We start from the raw sequence: 19,823 nt of genomic DNA on the forward strand, positions 1-19,823 counted from the left end.
TAAACACAAAGTTACTACGTGACCCAGCAATTCCACTCTTAGGTATATACCCAAGAGAAATGAAAACGTATGTCCACATAAAAACTTATACACTAATGTTCATAGCAGCATTATTCATAAAAGCCAAAAAGTGGAAACAACCCAAATGACCGTAAACTGATGAATGAATAAATAAAATGTGGTATAGCCATACACTGGAATAGTATTCAGCAATAAAAAGAAAATAAGTACTGATACATGATAGAACATGGATAAACTGAAAACATTATGCTAAGTGAAAGAAGTCAATCACAGAAGGCCACACATTGTATGATTCCATTTATATGAAATGTCCAGAATAGGAAAATCTATAGAGACAGGAAGTAGATTAGTGTCTGTCTAGAGTTTTGGGGGACTTGGGAGGTTGGGATAAAAGCGGAGGGACTGCTGATGGATGCATTTCTTTTTGGGATGAAAATGTTCTTAAATTGTGGTAATGGTTGCACAACTCTGTGAAGACGCTAAAAATGATTGAATGGTACACTTTAAACAGATGGAATGTATAGTATGTGAAGTATATCTCAGTAAAGCTGTTTTTTTTTGGAAAACATAAGCTATATGGTATCCACAAAACTCACTTTGGGGATCCTGGGGGCACCTCAAAGAGAAGCAGATGCTCTCTAGAGAGGCTTGTGTGGCTGTGGGTCTGGAGATGTGCCATACTTGTTCAGGAGTCACAAACAGAGAAAGCCACCTGGACAGAGCTTGCTGATTCCCAAAGAGCTGCTCCTCACATGGGAAGGTCCACATGGGAGCTGCTTTAGGGTCAGGAGCAGCAGGGATTAATTTAACAAAGTTCACTCTCCTGAGTTGGGAGGCCAGCTAGTTTAAGATCTAACTACTGGAAGCCTAGACAAACAGAAATATAATAGAAAGAACACCAGACAAGGAATCAAAAGAGCTGGTCCTAATCCTACTACTTATTAAGTGACCTGGTTTAAGCTCTCCCAACCTATCCATCTTCTGTATGTAAAATGGGGATAATAACTTCTGTCCATTCCAGACTTGAGGGGATCAAACCAGCTGATGCTTTACAAATGGGTGAGTTCTGTACAAACATGCAAGACGTGTGTGTGAGCCCCAACTGGGTTGAGACTTAATAGTTGTGTTTTTGCCATCCTAGCTACCATTGTAGAATCCTTCATAGCATGAATCCAAGACCAGAAGGAAGAGTGGGTGAAGTTATAAGTAGGAATGCCAGTAGGAGAGACCCCCTTCAAGAACTGCACGCACCCAAGGTGTACTGCCCAAGGGTACATTCACCCCAAACGTAAGCATGAAATATAATTTTTCAGCCCTGCAAGTTTCAATAGAGGCCTTGATCTTCAGAGCTCGTGCTCTGGGGCACTTGCAATTCAAACGGGCTCAGCACTTCAACAAGGAATGGAACAGCAGCAGCAGAGACATCACAGAGCAAGAGACCACAGATTTAGCTTCAACTATATACCAGGTGCTTTACCTATACTGTTATAGTTAATCCTCGTTACAGCCCCATGCTATACGAATTATCCTCATTTACAGAGAGGAACTCACAGACCAGCGAGGCAAAATAACTTGCCTGTGGTCATAAAGTGAAGGACATAGTGGAACCAGGACACCAGGCATTCAGGTGTTCCTAGTTACGTTCATGAGAGCAGCAATATATTTATGTGCATCAGCAGCCGTCAATTGTCTCTCTCTGATCAAACCATGGAATACAGAGGACCGGGTACCTGTCAGGGATTCACTAAAAGATTACTGAGTGAAGGATGGGTGGAGTCAGCTAAGACATGCAGGCGTGTTTATAGGAACTGTAAGGAGGATTAAATGAGATAATGCATTGGAAGTGCTTTGTGACTGGCTCATATCAAAATTCAAATCCCAGCTGTCCAATAACTCACTGGACAAGCCACTGAGAATGCAGGTAAAATTAAACACAGACTCTTCCTTTTCAAAAAACAAAACAGAACAAAACATCCTTCCTTTCATGTTACCACTGTGTTCTAACAATAAATTGGACAGCAATGTTCTAACAAAAATTCTGTGTCACTTCACTCAATGGAGAAGTTTCAACTGCGAAATGTAGAGTGATCGCTTCTACATTAGGCCGTAATGAGCACATGAGATTCACCTGGTTAAAATAAATAGACACCAATTATAAATCCTCATTTGGCTGGAAGAACAGTAAAATAGCACTGACTAAATTCATGGGAATAGCCATTATTGCAGCAGGACTATCAGAATCAAGCGGCAGCTCACTCCTTAGAAAAATGAAGAGGATTTTTAAAGAGAGGCTGTCCCAGGAGAGGGAGCAAGTTTACAGGGAGGATGAAACAGCGTTTCCCACCATCACCTGAAGAGCCCAGAGTCAATGGGAACTTACTGCTACCTGAACTTACTGAACTTACTATTGTTCCTTGTGGGGATTAGGAAATTAGGTAAAAAAAAAACTAAGAGGAACCATCTCCAACAATTAAATTTTATTTCTGCTTCAACAATAAATACACTTGTTATTTTTCCAAATCCCACCTCTTGATCAAATGCCGTTGAAATTGAAATCTCACATCATCTTTAGTTGTGATCCAGTCCCACTTGGAAATCACATGTTTAGCTTTAAAAGCATGATTTTAAAGCTCGAACGTTATAGCCCTGGCTACTCGGGTACCTCATGATTAGTTTCATTAGTCACAGAATAGCACGTATTGGTTACACAGGCCCCAATTTTCATGTTGATGAAGTGATGGAGGCTTTTCACCAGCCCAGAAGCTAAGTTTTGATGGATTTGCCTTCTAAGGCATCAAACATGTCTTCTAAGGCCTTCTCCACACACTGGAGAAACTCTCGGCCATTGCGGCCTGGGTAGGAGGAGACATTGCAGCCTATCCAGTCGTCATGAACAGCATACCCAATGCCAAAGCCATCGGGGACCACGGGGGCAAAGCCACCAAAGTTCACCGTGGGGCTGGTCAGCGTGCTCGTGGACAGGATGTTGTGGTTTATGCGGCCATACGCAGGGTCCAGGAATAGCTCGGGCAGGGAAATCCCTTTGGCTGCTGCCAAGTACCGCAAAGCAAACAAGTGTCGGTCAAAGCCCTGGCCTGTCAGAGACAAAATGGAAAACCAGTCTCAGAATCTCAGGACTGAAAAGGACCTTAGTAAAACCTCCCCCCATGGGAGGAATCCCCTTCCCAGCATCCTTGAGAGCAGAAGAAGGGTCTGTCTACCTCTGCATGCACGCTTCCAGCTCACTAACCTCTGGAGCAGTTCATTCTAGAACATTTCCTTTTAAAAAAGCCATCAACAGCTGAGCTAAAAATGAGCCTAAAACAAAAGCGTGATTTTTAAAATTCTGAAACTGAACAGTTTAGTCAGTCAAAAAAAGTATGTCAAGAGAGCTATGGACTCAAAAACTAAGATAAAAACTCAAAGTCTAAGTCAAGTGTAAAAGACAAGACTGAGTCAGTGGAACAAAATGGAAAGGGTATTTGACAGGCTTCTAATCTCAGCCTCACTGCTAACTTGCTGTGTAACCTGGGCCAGTGGCCTCAGTTTCCTACCTATAAAATGGAGAAGAATGGGACCAGAATGTCTTGGAGGTTCCTTTCAGTTCCAGGACTTTTGGCTACATGAAAGGACTGGACTATGTGATCCTCCAGGCCCTTTCCCGGTCTCGAATTTTACCACAAAGAGGCAAAGAAGGATGACGCTTAGATTTGGGAAGAGTTTCTGAGATGGGCTATTTACTGGGAGCTAACACACTGCAACCGAGGTGAAGTAAGAGGGGCTGCGGGCTTAGAAATCCTAAACTTTCAAAAGTGAGTCTGATGATCAGTAACTAATAGGAAAACCAGATGTGAGATAGAACATTACTGAGGCTTACCCCAGCACTGAGGGCAATGAGACCCAAGGGCATGCTCCCACCCGTCTCACCCATTGCTGCTTCTTTGGTCAGCTGGCCGTGGTACTTGGAGCACTCAGCTATCATCTGCTGAAGCTCTCCAGCACTGTGCTTGGAGGGTGCCCTGACAAAGGCCTCGGAGCACCTCTTTGTGAAGGTGGAGGCTGGGCGGATGGTCTCGGTGCGGCCGTGCTTGAATGCCGCAGTGCTGCAGGACTCATAGGTGGCCACTGTTTGCCCATACTGGCGCAGAAAGGCCATCTGGAAGGCCAGCTGGGCCACTGAGTCAGGGCTCAGCTTCTGCTTCTTCAAGAATTCTTTGCCACCTCTCTGAAACCGGATGAGGTCAACGGTGAGGGTTTTCATGGTGGCGTCAAACTTTTCCTTAGCAGCACTGATACCAGTCTTTAAGGTATCATTCAACTTGAAGTTGAGTTTCTGCACAGCGACAGAGGAGTCGGTTCTGGCCGGCTGGCTCTGTGGAGTGACAGCAGGGGCCTGAGTGCTGTCTTTAAACACTTCATTAAAGAACCTGAGCACTGCAACACCATCGCCCCAGGCATGCTCAAAGTGGACAGCGGCAGTGCCGTCCTGAGCTATGATGAGGTTAAAGGATTTATCAAACCAGCGGTTTGTGCCATCACCATGAAGCATGCTGTGGGACAAGTGGACAAGGTCCTTGATGGGGAAGTCATCTAGGCAGAGACAGAATACAGCAGAGTCCACTTTCCTCAGGGTCTCCTCGTTGCCCCCATTCACCAGCTTCTGCCTGAGCGCTGCCCAGATGTCTCGGTTCTCACTGGTCAGATATGCCAGCGGAAACTCAGGGGCAGGGCTATTGTCTGAGAGAATGTACTTCAGATGAGCCTGGATTTCGGAGGTGCTCACAATGTTCCCATCTTGATCAAGAACATCAAAGACATAGAAATGTCCTTTTCTTAGGACCAGGAGGTGTCTGGCCTTGTCATCAGTAAAGAGTTCATCCCGACTGGGTCTGGGTAAACGAGTTGAATTGAAAAGCCGAAAATACTGGGACATATCCAGGGGGTATGCATTGACCAAGTAGGCACCATACCAGGACAGAGAGGAAGGCACAAAGCGTATAAGTCTCTTGAAGGTATCTGTGTCACTTTTGGCAGGGTTCAAGTGGAACACTTCTGGCTCCAAAAGGCCAGCCTGCAGTGTCTTCAGGAACCGGATGGAAGAAACAGTCATGTTGGTTGCCCGGGTGAGCTGGTCATTATACTCGGACTTTGGGTCAGGATTGAATGCCATAAAAGGATTAAAGTTCAGGACAATGGAGTCTCGAGCAGTTAAGTACATATCAAACCAGGGGCCTAAACAATAAAAATAAAAAAGAACAACATAAAAAGTTAACACAGTCCCTAAAAATAAAATTTGAGAAAGAAAAAAAAGTCAAGCCTATGCAGAATAAATGACATCAACCTCCAGAGGATAGAATTTCCTGATTATTTTTTTGCTCTGCAATCATTCATGACATATAAACAGGATCATACAATATGTGGTCTTTTGCATCCGGCTTGTAACACTTAATAAGGTTTTTGAGGTTCATCAATGTCGTAGCATATATCAGTTCTTTATTTCTTTTCATTGCTGAATAATATCCCTTTATATGGATATACCACATTTTGTCTATCCATTCATCAGTCTATGGACATTTGGGTTGTTTCCACTTTTTGGTTATTATGAATAATGCTGCTATGTACAAGTTTTTGCATGGATATATGTTCTCAATTCTCCCGGGGATATAGCCAGGAGTGGAATTGCTAGGACATGTGGTAAGTCTGTGTTTAACCTTTTGAGGAACTGTCAGAGTGTTTTCCAAAATGGCTGCACCATTACAACCAGCAGCGTCATGAGGGTTCCAATTTCTCCACATCCTTGGCAACATTTGTTATTGTTATTTTCTGTCTGTTTGACTGGAGCCATTCTAGTGAGTATATCATTGTGGTTTTGATTTGCATTTCCCTAAAGTTTATTAATTGCTTTTTCTTCTTCATATTCTGTTTCCTTTCTTGGCTCTTAAAGGAATAAAATACAATAACAACTCACTTGTATTCACGCTGGAACAGAATATTTGTGAAGTCCCACCCATCTCCTCATGTTTCTCTTGCTTCATCTCCTTTTAGGGACAACGCTCACACTTGACTGACTCCCTGATGTGGAGGAATCTTCACCATCATTCTGTGTACTATGTACATTTGTGTACTCCCTCTTTTAGGAAATGCTCGTAAAGCAATTAGAAATAACTATCAGTGTGTGTGGATCACTCGAACTAGTCCTCTGCATTGCTGTGGATGTTTTGCCTGTAAAAATTCCAGAAGCAATATTTTATCAGAAAATGTGTCTTTAAGGAAAGTTCCTGCCAGGATTAGCAAGCACGGATAAACTCTACAAATAAGGACCATCTTCCACTGGAGGAAATCATTTTCACATGTAAAGCAGTGGGGAAAGGATTAATGGACATAAATGTATCTATTATTCATTTGTTGGCCCATTCATTCCATTTCATTCCTTGAGAATCAGTGCTGTGCCAGGCCCTAATCCAGGGGATATAGAGAGGAATAGGACATGGACCTTGATTCGGAAGAACTCTGGTGAAGGAGACAAACAGAATTAAAACAGAATTAAAACAGAATGCAGTGTACTACTACCATGGTAAAAGATAAGAAGTACTGGGGGGTAAGATATGTTTGATGAAAGAAGACATGAATTTATGCCTCTGATCCCTTCAGTAAAAGCATTTTAAAGAGACATAAACTAATAAGGCAAAGAGAATGAGAGATGAGAAAAGAGCAAATATTGGGGGCCGGCCCAGTGGCACAGGGGTTAAGTTCGCGTTGCTCCACTGGAGTTCGCCAGTTTGGATCACGGGTGTGGACCTACTCACCGCTCATCAAGCCACGCTGAGGCAGCGTCCCACGTGGAAGAGCCACAACTCTACAACTATGACACACAACTATGTACTGGGGCTTTGGAGAGAAAAAGAAAAAGAGGAAGACTGGCAACAGATGTTAGCACAGGGCCAATCCTCCTCAAAAAAAAAAAGAGCAAATATTGGAAGCTGGAAAGCATTTAGGCAACTGGTAATGACTAAAGCAGACTCAGAAAGCCCAGCCTAAGCTGTCGGCAGAGAAAGCCAAGAAATAATAGGATTTACACAGCAGAACCCCCAGAGGGCTCAGGAATTGGCAGCCTAGACAGATCTGGTTGAAAGGCTATTTAATCAGACCCTCACTCCCAACCCCCAGATTCCCTCCCCACTCTAGTAAAGACTTAAGTTTTATTCTCTGGAGGAAGTAAAATTGGGGGACATAAGTCACAGCTGAGACCCCAAGCCTCTTCCCTTACCACACGCCTACAACACTAGCAACCAGGAGAATACCTTTTGGCAGTTTCCTGGCAAAGCCTTCCCTGGGAGTCTACCCCAGGGAATGGTCTAGCCAGATCATGTCACAGTGGAAGCTGTGACTGACGAGGCCCACCCTCACCCAGAGCTTCCAACAGCTTTTTAATGTCTCACTCATATCTAAGACAACAGAGGGAATAGGAAGCATATGAAGAAAGAAAAAGGGCAAAACAAACGGAAAAAAAGCCACTTGGTGACAGACTATGACAGAAGATAACTTAAAAAAAAATTCCCCGATAAATTATTAAGCACATAGAAAGCTGAACAGAAGAAAGTTTAAGATAATTAACTTCATAGAAAACAAAAAGTTTGTATATGAAAGGAAAAACAATCCCAATATGCTACATGACTCAGCTGACAATAGCGTGTATATAACCATCAGAGTGTAAAAACACTAAATACTGAGCTAACCAAAATCGCAATAACTACAGTGTGAAAACGGGGAAGAGGAAGTGTGCATGGAGCTCATCTGTGTGGTGGGGATATAAGAGACTGCTAAGTTCTTATCTTCTGTAGTGAGATGTCAATAGATAATGCCTAAAACTGAGAGTTAAGATGCAGTAATGTAAGTGTGTCATTTAGACAACGGCGCTATGCATCAAAAGAATCAGAGAGCAGCTGAAGTGAGAAGTGAGAAACAAGGGGAGAGTTAGGAAACTGCTGTTTTTCCTAACAAGCCTGACAGAACTATTTGATTCTTTAAACTATGTTCATGTATAACCTAAATAAAAATATAAACTAAATTAAAAGAAGTGTTGTGGGAACCGAGGTGGAAGCAACTAACTGTGAATGGAGAGGGAGAAAGACCAATGGGTTTCACAGAAAAACCATCCTACTTGGGTTTTAAGAATTTGCCAGGTAAAAAATGGCTGTGGGAACAACATGGATAATGGCACAGAAGAATAAAAGACTAATGGGCTGAGGGAACAATGAGGTGCTCAGTTTTGTTGAAGCATGAAGTATGTCAGGGAGATTGATAAGAGATACAGCTGGAGAGGGCAGTTAGGCCAGACCATGAAGGATCAAGAATGATACAAGACATAGGACTTGTAGGACTTAGTCCTGCATCCTTTTCAGACGGAACCAATGATTAGGTTGTCTTGGTCCTTCCCACAGAGGAGGCAAGCCACTGCTCTTGAGCACGGACTCCAGTCAACACCTTAGTGGAGAAGGAACTCACTCAGCCTTAATATTTACCCCAGGAAGAGAGGATGAGGCATCACTTCAATGCTGGTCTCACCAAAAATATTTGTGAGACCAAAACAGGAGAGAAGATGCCTTATTTTCCACTGTGGAGGGCTCTGGGAAAAATCACACCCACAGCCCAGCCTACCCACCTGAAATGTAGCTCGTATGTTTGTTCTGCTTGTCCTGAGCAACCAGCTGCTTTTGCAGTTCTTTTCCAATACCATTTTCAAAACTCTTGCAAAATTGTTCTGTTTTCCTGAAATATTTAAGAAAAGATAGAATCAAACCATGGCAGGGAATACATGATTTTTAGATTCATAGTCAAGAACTCATATACAGAGCTTTGAGTCCCCAGCAGCATATCTCTAGAACGCGGGACTGAGATCAGAAAGTACCTATGACCAGAAGAACAGGAATCAATCTAAAATGAATAAATCTAGGATATCTTCTTAAAATGACTGCTCGGGAAGATCAATCAACATCCCATAAAACAATCTGTAATCTAGGAGGCAGCTTGGCATGGAGAAAAGGACATAATAAGGTTTGGAGTCAAAAAGAGCTAAGTCTGAATTCTAGCTCTGTCACTTTCAAACTGTGTGACCTCGGACAAGTTACTTGATCTCTCTGAGTCTCAGTTTCTTTACGTGTAAAATAGTGATAATATACCACTTTACAAGATTAAAAAAATGTTTATAAAGCTAAGGATTTAGGGTAGTTTGAAACTAATACTTAATAACTGGTAGCTATTAAATCATTACCATATCAAGAGAAGCTTCAAGTGACTAATAAGGAATATTTAAAAGCAGAGGACTAGATGGGGCCGGCCCCGTGGCATAGCGGTTAAGTGCACGCGCTCTGCTGCTGGCGGCCCAGGTTCGGATCCCGGGCGCACACCGAGGCACCGCTTGTCAGGCCATGCTGTGGTGGCGTCCCACATAAAGTGGAGGAAGATGAGCACGATGTTAGCTCAGGGCCAATCTTCCTCAGCAAAAACAGGAGGACTGGCATCGATGTTAGCTCAGGGCTGATCTTCCTCACAGAAAAAAAAAAAAAAAGCAGAGGACTAGATTATGAACAGTTCATCTATGTTTTTCCATCAATGTCCAGTGAAGGACTGTGATTCCAATGACAATGTCAGTTATTTGCACAAAAAAATTCCCATTATGGAAAAAGAGTACCTTACTAGGACACAAGAGCTTAATGTAATCCCCTTTTTGACAATATCCAATATTATTTTCTAATTCCATACTGTATTAGTTTCCTAGGACTGCCATAACAAAGTATACAAACTGGATGGCTTAAAATAACAGAAATTTATCCTATCACAGTTCTGGAGGCTAGAAGTACAAAATCAAGGTGTTGACAGGACCATATTCCCTCTGAAGACTCTAGGGGAGACTCTGTTCCTTTCTCTTAGCTTCTGGTGTTATCAGCTATCCTTGGCATTCCTTCGCTTGTTGACGCCCTCTAGTCTCTGCCTCCATCATCACATGCCTGTCTCTGTGTCTTTTTTCCTCTTCTTATAGGGACACCAGTCGTATTGGATTAAGGACACACCCTACTCCAAGTATGACCTCATCTTAACTAATTACATGTGCAACAACCCTATTTCCAAATAAGGTCACATACTGAGGTTCTGAGAAGAGCATGAATTTTGGGGGCACACTATCTAACTCAGTACACACGCTCACCAAACAAACTTCTGGTTTACAATATGCTCTCCTCAATGGACTTCCCTATCAGGAGTACATGCTCTCTGCAAATGACCAGTACTAACTAGCCTCCCAGGTACGCCTACCAAAATATAGTACAAATTTGGCATTCTGGCTTATAAGCCATCACCTGTTGAGTCTGGTTAGAGAGACTCTCACCTCAGGGCTTGGTCAGCCTGTTATGAGCGAATAATCTATTTCCTGAATTTGCAAACATAGAGACTAGTCCCAGGTTCCTGGAGACCCAATCAAATCACAGATACTCCAGAAGCTTGGTCCACCACTACTTGCCAGCCTCTCTTGAACTGCCCAACCATCGTCATTCAGGGTTCTCAGCATTTACCTGAACTGGCTGTCATCCAAGAGAGGCTTCTGCGCATTGAGGTATCTCCTAATGGTGTCTTCAAGTTTGGGAATAGGCAGCCTGGGGAGAAAGCAAGGTTGGTGTAGGGTGACAATATGTGGAAGACGTCAATTAGCTTCACAACCCAAACTAATAAACTAATTACTACTGGATAATTAATTTCATTCTGAAAAAAACAACAATGGGAAGCCACTGGCAAATCATAATCAATGGATTTACTAACATAAATATCAATGGTAACTTTATTTTTAAATAAAATAACTTTTTAATGTATTTATGATGAATTTCATAAGTTAAATTAACAAATACACTAATAGATTTAAAATGGAGAAGCAGGGGCCAGCCCAGTGGCATAGTGGTTAAGTTCGTGTGCTCCACTTCAGCAGCCCGGGGGTTCACCGGTTCAGATCCCGGGTGTGGACCTACATACTGCTCATCAAGCCATGCTGTTGCGGCATCCCACATACAAAACAGAGGAAGATGGGCACGGATGTTAGCTCAGGACTAATCTTCCTCAGCAAAAAAATTAAAAAATAAAATGGAGAAGCAGAAGCTGCCCACAGCACTCCTGTTTCCTGGTCACAATGATAATACCTATGCTAACTCTATATTGGCACCAATTTTAATTGTACCCTTAGTTTGAACAACTGCATTTTTCTCCCCCAAGATGAATTTAAAAAGTTCTATTTTTTATTTTCTTGTGCATTTTATGACAGAGAATTATACAAAAGTGAAACACAGGTCTGTCTAAGGGCCAGCCAAATATAGGACCGACCATCGAGCCATGCCCAGCCACCAGGAACCCTATGAGGAAGAACCAGATTTTCCCATGTGCTTACTTATTCATCATTCTCTACCAGGAGGTTCCCAGGGATGGCTGTGGTGATGAAGTTACTGGTCCACAGTGAAATGAAAATACATGGACAGTATAGTGAGGTGTACCTTCTTTTTCATTTCAATAATTTTACTGAAAGATATATCCCCCAGTACCAAAACTTAATCGTAGTTGGTTAGGTTACCTCTGCCAACTCAAAATTAACATTGCTATATTCAAAATATCTAAATATGGCAGCCATGTTAGGAAAACTGAAAAGTTATCCACAAAACATAGTTTAAACCTTAATATTAGATATACTGTGGTTCTTCTGTTTATTTTTCAATGCATGTTTATCCAAAAGATGATGTTAAAAATAAATCTGAATGATTTACAGCCATCATGGACTTAGGCTGCACTAAGTAACCATTCGTGACACTTCAATACTGTAGATCCCTTACATCCATGGACTTACACGGAAAATCCCAACACTACCTCAGCTACCTCATAACATCCACGTTATCTACTTACTTTTCTCAGGACTTTGACACAGTAGGGTCATTAATAAAAGTTTACCTTCTTTTTAAACAAAATTCTAAATTAGAGGCAATGGCAGTTTTATAAAAAGAGTCCTTACTAAAAAGCTTCTGAACTGTTAACTCTAGCCTGAACTCATTTTAGTGGGGCAAAGCAAGTTTCCAAAGCGATGATTTAGTTTTGAGTTACTAATACAACAGAAACTGAATTTTATCAATGGGATTAAATCAAGGCAGTATAGATTCTGCACAAAAATTTTTATCACGGATACAAAAATCACCTGCTTTCTATAAAAATTATTAAAGATAACTTAATGAATATGCCCAACTTACCAGGTCTATATTTTGCCTTATATAAAATGCCCTCAATGTAAATGCCATATAGCAATACAGTCCATGTCACTGAATTAAATAATACTTGACTGATGATGGTCATGCTCATGAAGTTACTGGTTCACAGTGAAATAAAAAAACAGTATAGTGAGTTTTCACAAGCTAAATTTACTAAATTTAAAAGTCTATCCTTAATTCTGAGATTGTCCCTTTTTTTTTTTTTTGGATGGGGGATGGGGTTCATTAAAGGTCCTTCCTTTTAAGAAATAATGTTGATAACAATATTTTCCCTCCATAATTTTACTGATCTGTGAAGTCAAAAAGTATAAGAACTACTGACACAGTGGAAAGATGAGATTTAGAATCAGACCTAGGCTTGAGTTCCAGCTCTGCCACTTAATCTCTAGTTATACGGTTAAAGGTAGCAAATTACCTGATGTCCCTCAGACTCCATTTCCTGCTTATGAGTTGGAGAGAACTGCCTCACAGAGAGATCTGAAATCCTGTCTGTCAAGTTCAACCCCAGCTGGCACAAGTCCATCACTAGCACATCTGGTATATGGAGAGGTTAAGTTCACAGCCTTTGCAATCTCACAGATCTGGGTTTGCATCCTAGACTCTGTCACTTACTATCCATATGATTTTAGGCAAATTTCTTACCTCTCTGGCCCCTCTTTCTCTGTTTGTTAAATAATAGCTCACTGGGCTATTATGAGGATTAAATGAAATAATACACAAAGAAGTTAGCAAGGTATCTGACATACAGTAAGCATTAAACATACAGCACACACTGAATGTATACTTATAGTCATCCAGATACCTTTCGATACCTATCGATAGCTCACTCTATCTCCTTTCCTTTTCCCTTCTAGTTTTCTGCTTCCCTCCTATTTCGACACCTCCCACGTTAGGCACAAACCCCGTCCCCAACTATTTCCTTCCATCTGCTCAGCAACAGCCAGTTTGGCCCCACACAGCTATTATCCGTCACTAGCCACTTCCACTGTACCTTTTAGAACCCCCATTCTGTTCTGAATAAAATATTCTATATTCCGTAACTTCTTCTCCAGTATTTCTCTTACCTCCTCATCTTTCTTAAAATCTGACTATTCTGACAATACCACTTGCTTTCATATTTCTCTCCAAAGAAAGCCACCCCCCAGCTTCTAGGAAGGACCAGCACCCTCCTGACCCCCACCACCTACCACCAACATTAAACAAGTTTCTTTCCTCCCAAAGCCAATCATACCACCCTCTCCCCATCCTCATCTCTGTTATCCACCCCAAAGAATGCTGGGTTAGCAAACCAGCTCTCCAGTGGGTAGGGGGTGAAGCCCTGATTTGTACTATTTACCGATTTCTGTAAATCTCCCACCAGGCCATTTTCAGGCTACCAACATGATGTCACTGAATGTGGAGCTGAGAAGAAATGCATGGAAACGGCTCTCATGATTATGGTGATGTATAGAGAGAGGGCCTCACCACTCATTAGGATTTTTCCTCTGAAACCCCTTCTCTGACCTCTACTGGCACATGGGCCGGCACAGAATAGGTACTTAATAAATGTATGCTAAGTGAATGAGTTGATTACTCCTTACTTTACCCTCCAACCCATCCCAGGACCCCACATTCTTCTCGATCACATTTAGTGGCATGTATGTATTTATGTCTCTCCCCCATCAGACTGCAGGCTGTGAGATCCTTAAAGGATGTAGAAGATGGAGTTAGACATTCTTTCTTCCCACCCTGTTGGTTTTGACATCATCTTCTTCTGAGTCTCTTTTCCCTCATTATGTCCTCTTACTCTAAAAGTGCACATTTTCTCAAGACTGGGTCCCCTGCCCTCTTCTGATTGTATACTCTGTCAGTAAGCCCCTCTGATCTGATAGTTGCAACCTGGACACTTACTCAAGCTCCTCCAAGCAGGTAGTGCGGGAGAAAATTGAAGGTATGCAAGGGAGCATGATCCTTCCAACTGTAGATGTATTCTTTGTTTAGGGACAGTATGGTATGCTGGAAAAAACATAAGCTCTGAAGCCAGACAAACCTGAGTCCAAATTTTAAACAAGTCACCTTTCAGAAGGTAGATCAGTGGTTACCCGGGGTGGGAGGGGGGATGGGAGTGACTGCTAATGAGTATGGGTGTTTTTTGGGGGGATAATGAAATGAATTAGATAGTGGTGATGTTTGCACAACTCTGTGATTATACAAAAAAACCCCACTAAATTGTATACTTTAAAAGAGTGAATTTTATAGCATGTGAATTGTATCTCAATAAAGCTATTAAATTTTTTTAAACAAGTCACTTTTCATCTCTGGTGATCATTTTTTTCCTCATTAAGATGAAGGAACTGAAAGAGATGGTCTCTAAGGCCCCTTTACAATTCTGGGACTGCAACCTCAGGAGTCATGTAGATTCCTCCCCCTGCAAGGCAGCAGAACTGCACGATGGTTGAAAGCAGACTCTGGCTTCATCATTCACAGCTGTGTGACTCTGGGCATGCTGCCCACCTTGTACCTAAGTTTCCTCATCTATAAAATGGGGATAATATTAACATGTACCTCCTAGGGTTCTGTGCTGATTAAATGAGCACACATCACTGACTCAGAACAGTGCCTGGCACACAGTAAGCACTTAATAAATTCTAGGTTTCATTATCTACTCAGTCCTCAAGTCCTGTAGATCCAAACTCTGTCACTAGCCTTTTCACGTCCCTAGGGAACTAGCTCATCATCTCTCTCTCAGTGCCTAGTACAGTATTTCACCATTTCTGTTGTTTTGCCTGCCCCCATCCATTCTCCCTCCTTCCAGAACAGCACTCCTTCCTATTCAGGTCCCTGTGGTTCAGGTGAAGCTGACTCCACCCCAACTCCCAGGGGTGGGCTTAGAGCTTACTGGTTCAGACCCAATGAGACCCAGCGGTAATCTTTAAGACTTAATTACAGGATTTTTGAACTGTTTTTGAACCGTTAGGAAGGGAGAATCTCTAAAAGCTGAGGTCACTGAGATTAGGATTTAAGCTATGCCTTAAATGATGCCTGCCACTTCGTCACCATGAAGAGAGAGCCTCCCTGAGAACTGAGTCACATAAATGAAAAGAGTTGAGTGGGAAGGCAAAACAGAGTCTTGATGACATCATATGCGCCCCCTGAACCATCCTGGATTTTTTAGGTCTGTGAGCTCATACATTCCTTTTTGCTTAAGCCAATTTAATTGGAGTTTCTGTAACTTGTTACTACAAAGGCCCTTACCGTGACAATTTCCTTTTCAGTAAGTGTCACTTACAGTCAACATTTATTCTCTGCTCTTTAAAAATCAAGCTGTGAGGTCACCTCCAGTCTCTTTGCACTACCTTGCTTTCTCCAGTTCCTCAAAGAACACCAAAAGCGGTTTCATGGGCACACCTGCAGTTCCTTGAGCCCCGTGATGTAATTCGCCAGGTGCCTTGAAAAAGGTCGAGTTAGGGCCTGAGCGATGCATGGCAGTTCCACCATAACCACGTAGGTTCTCCTTCGCCACCCCCATCTAAAGAACCCCATCCCCATCTAAACAGCGTTTGCCTTAATAAAGGTGGAAGAAAAGTAAGCGCTAGCAGATTTATCTCACTTATTACCTCTCGTCTAAGTGCCTCTGTGTAAGTGACCTGCTATCATTACCTAACTGGCCTCCAAACAGCAGGCGCTTTATTGTTCTTCCTGCAGGAACACAGCTAAAAGTCTTTTGTATTTTTATACAATCTAGTTATCATTCGGATAAAGTCATTCTGGATGTTAATCTATCTGAAGGACATACCTTTGGGGCCCAGAACATTACTGTTTCTATCTGTTATCCTGCACAGCCTGGAAACTCAAGGTATTCAATTCTAACAACCCTGAGAGGAAGGTAATATTATGATTCCCATTTTTAGGTGAGATAACTTGCTCACAGCCATGCAGCTAGTAAGAAGTGGAGCTGGATTAAATCAGATCTGACTCCTGTCTCACGATCTTAACCACCAGGAAATGCTGCTTCCCACTTACCACATGATATCTTCACTATCTGTTGACCTGTCAAATCTCCCCCACTATACAGTAAGCTCCTCACCATGACTGATTGGTCTCCAAATCCATATCAATAAATGTTTATCAAATTAACAGTGCGAATGAGTAGGTCAGGCTGATCTACCTTGTGTCTCCTCAGGACTTGCAGTTTTATATTCTGAGGCTAACTGTTCAGTGTACATCAATATAACCCTCAGAAATAACAACTAACTGAACTGTACACATAAAAATGGTTAAAATGGTAAATTTTATGTGTATTTGACCACGCTAAAAAAGAGCAAAGAAAAAAATGTAACACCTAAAAAACAAGCAGATGATAGTACGAGGGTTCCTAGAGGAAAGCAAGTCCAAGGCCATTTGGCTAAAAGGCAGCAATGATATGACAAGAACAGGAAGAGGGAGGGAGGGAGGGAGGGAGGGAAGGACATCCAGCTGGACTACCTAATACAAAGGGACTGTCCTTCCCCCTGCCAATGAATTAGGATAGTTCCTATCTTTGGCATCTTATCTCTCTACAAACTGGGTATTCCATTCCCACTTTACAGGTGAGAACTGAGGCTCAAAGAAGTTAACTGAATTGCCTGAAGTTAGACATAAAGAGTATCAGATCCAGAATCTGAAACTAAGTTCTACCAGACTTCAAAGCCAGGGCTTTTTACCAAGTGTGACACCAAATTGAGTGTCAAAGACAGTGCATTTTACAAGTCTAGAATCTCAGAGATAAAAGGAATCTCATCTAACCCCCAATTTCCAGCAGAGGTAATGGAATCCTGGGGGAGTCGTCATTTAGGTTACACATGGGTGACGAGTGCTATTGTTGGTAGCTCCAGACTCCTACAGATCTTTGTGTGGTGGATCAGAGGACATGATCTTGAATATTTTCCAGCCTTCCAATTCTAAAGTGGAGAAAACCCCTCTGATCTCAAACCTGGATAGTGCCCAGGCTTGCCGGAAAGTCAAAAGCCACGTGCCACTGGGCTTGGCAAGAGAAGACAGGTTCTGTCCTTTTTCACCTTTCCCCCACATACTGGCTCAGCTCACACACAGGTGGTCAAGGAGGAGGCCTGTTCCAGGCTTCTCTCACAGACATAAAAATCCTTTTTCTTTCTCTCTCCCTTCCTCCTGCCAAATTTAAACAGTGGAGATTGGGCTAGATAATCTCATTTTAGGTTGTTTAGATGTTTGCACACTGCAATTTCACAAGAATCACCTCAGATGATCTTCCTGAGAGTGTGGGGGTGGGCTAAATGGTTCCTGGATGTGGAGAAAAACAGCAACCTAGCCTGTAGTTGGGGCGGTGCTTGTGATACAAAGTTTGCTCTGAATTGTACATGGCGGTGGGGTCAGGGGGACGGACGGGATGGGGACATGCTGGACAATGACCAGCAAGATAGAAACAAGCTGGAAAAAAAAGAAAAGTCAAAAAAAGCTTTGGAGTCTGATAAACTTGGCCTTCTAGCCCCTGGACTGGGAGATCCCTGGTGGCAGTTTAGTGAGAAAGGGAGGGGGAAGGGTCTTGGAGACAAATTTGGAACTTGGCACCAGGAACTAACTGGTGACTGAGTAGAGTAGTTAGGGTTTGGTTTTAGAGGGTAAAGGAATTTGGGGAAATTTCTAATAATGGAGAGGGAGACCCGGCAGTTCAGATGAAGGCTGGGAGTTCAAAGGTCAGGAAAAGCAGGGGCCAGCCCGGTGGCCTAGTGGTTAAAGTTCGTAGCACTCTGTTTCAGTGGCCCGGGTTTGTAGGTTCAGGACCCACACCACTGTCAGCCATGCTGTGGTGGCATCCCACATACAAAAGAGAGAAAGACTGACACAGATGTTAGCTCAGGGCCAATCTTCCTCAAGCACAAAAAAGAGGAAGATTGGTGACAGATGTTAGCTCAGGGTGACTCTTCCTTGGCAAAAAAAAAAAAAAACACAATGGAAAACTGGAAGCTGAATTTAGGAAAACACTGGGTGAGGGAAGGGGAGAGGAGGATTTATTGGGGCTGTTTTCATAGGGGAAGGAGATTCTGGGTGAAGTGTTTAGAAGGGGGGAGCTATGGTGAGGAGGAATAGAGAACTTGGGGGGGCTCTGGGGCTACTGAATGAATGTTTGGGAGGGGTGCTGAGGGTGATGTCTAGAATTCTGTGAGGGTGGGCTGCAAATGCGGGGGGGGGGTATGGGTGAGGGAGGACACTTTAGGGAGAGGAAACTGGGGGTGAATGTCGAGGAAGGTTTGGCGGCCTGAGAAGTTTCCAGGTGAAGACTGCACTTAGAATGCTGAGAAGGACCTGGGGGAGGGTAGGTGAACACCTGAAGGCTGGGCTTGAGGGGACCGACGGGGTGCTAAAAGGGCAGAGCGCTGGAGGCACGGGGAACGGGGCCCAGGGGTCTGAGTAACAGGGGTGAAGAGCGTCGGGAGGAGTTGAGGGAGGGTAACTATTATGCATGGGAAATTAGGCCTATCCGTACTCTGGGCAGGAATGCGGGGCAGCCATGAAAGTACTTCGGGGGACACCCTAGCTGGAGGGGTTAGGGTGGAGTTGGAGACATGCAGGTTGGATATTTTTCATGGAGAAATGTGAGGGAGTCTTAGGGTATCTGGTTGGAAGTTGGGTTATGGGAGAGGGAGTCTGAGAAGGGTTCAAGAGAGAATCTGAGAGAGCGGGGGGGTGGGGGCGGTTCTGGAAGAGAATTTGAGCGTTCTGAGGTTCCTGTGCCAGGAGATTCTGAAAGTCACGGGATTTCCAGATTGGGAGATGCGGCAGCGTCCTGGGCAGGAGTTCAGTAGAAGAGTCGTGGGTGACTGGAGTGCGGCGGGGGCCGGGAGGCCGGGCTCACCTGGGCAGGCTGTTCTGGTAGTGCATGGTGGGCACGATGCTGCGCTGCAGGTACTGGTCGGGCCTGGAGCCGGCGCTGAGGGGCCGACGGGGGGCTCCCGGGCCAACGCCAGGGCGCCGGGGCCAGGCGCGCAGCAGCAGGCGGGCCACCATCGTCCTGGGAGGCTGCGGCGCCCAGAACCCGGGGGACAGGGATTCCTGGTACACAGAGACAGGACCACCGCCCTCAGGGCCCCCGGGACGCTGCGTCAGACACGCCCGTCCAGCTCCCTCCCATCTGCGGAGCCACTTCCGGCCCGCGCCTCCCGTCGGCCCCGCCCACGGACAGGCCCCGCCCACAGGCCCATCCGGGAGCCGAGGGTCCGGCTCGCTGCCCGGCGGGTAGGGGCGCCGCCTCCGGTCTCGGCTGGTCTCCTTTCCGCTCCCGAGGTGGCGGGAAACAGAGCCGCGAAGCTACTCCCTTCTGTTTTGGAGCAAGATAGAAACGAGCTGAAGAAAAAAGAAAAGACGAAAAAAGCTTTGGAATCTGATAAACCTAAATTTGATCCAGGCTCCGTCCCTCAAAGATCATGGGCAAAAATTTAAACCTCTGTTTCCTCGTCTAGGAGATAGAGATCATGATCATTCAACGTTACCTCCCACGATTCCACATATGAAGCACTT

At 43.8% G+C, this 19,823-nt stretch overlaps 1 protein-coding gene across 2 annotated transcripts; it reads right to left on the reverse strand.

Annotated features, from left to right (window-relative positions):
• Positions 1 to 2,483: 2,483 nt before the first annotated feature.
• Positions 2,484 to 19,439, reverse strand: CPT2 (carnitine palmitoyltransferase 2). Of its 2 annotated transcripts, none has more exons than XM_004438571.3 (5): positions 19,162 to 19,432; positions 10,590 to 10,670; positions 8,684 to 8,790; positions 3,949 to 5,253; positions 2,484 to 3,116 (listed from the first exon to the last, which is right to left on the reverse strand). In XM_004438571.3, exons 1-5 carry the CDS (start codon positions 19,311 to 19,313, stop codon positions 2,785 to 2,787), a joined length of 1,977 nt encoding a protein of 658 aa, XP_004438628.1. In that variant the 5' UTR covers positions 19,314 to 19,432; the 3' UTR covers positions 2,484 to 2,784. The 2 variants fall into 2 exon arrangements, with proteins under 2 accessions (XP_004438628.1, XP_087302039.1); XM_087445913.1 differs by having other exon boundaries at positions 2,874 to 3,116; positions 3,899 to 5,253; positions 19,162 to 19,439.
• Between the last annotated feature and the right edge of the window lie 384 nt (positions 19,440 to 19,823).

The sequence above is a fragment of the Ceratotherium simum genome, chromosome 22 (assembly GCF_057802395.1).
Source record: "Ceratotherium simum simum isolate JZ-2026a chromosome 22, ASM5780239v1, whole genome shotgun sequence".
Classification (NCBI taxonomy): Eukaryota; Metazoa; Chordata; class Mammalia; order Perissodactyla; family Rhinocerotidae; genus Ceratotherium; species Ceratotherium simum.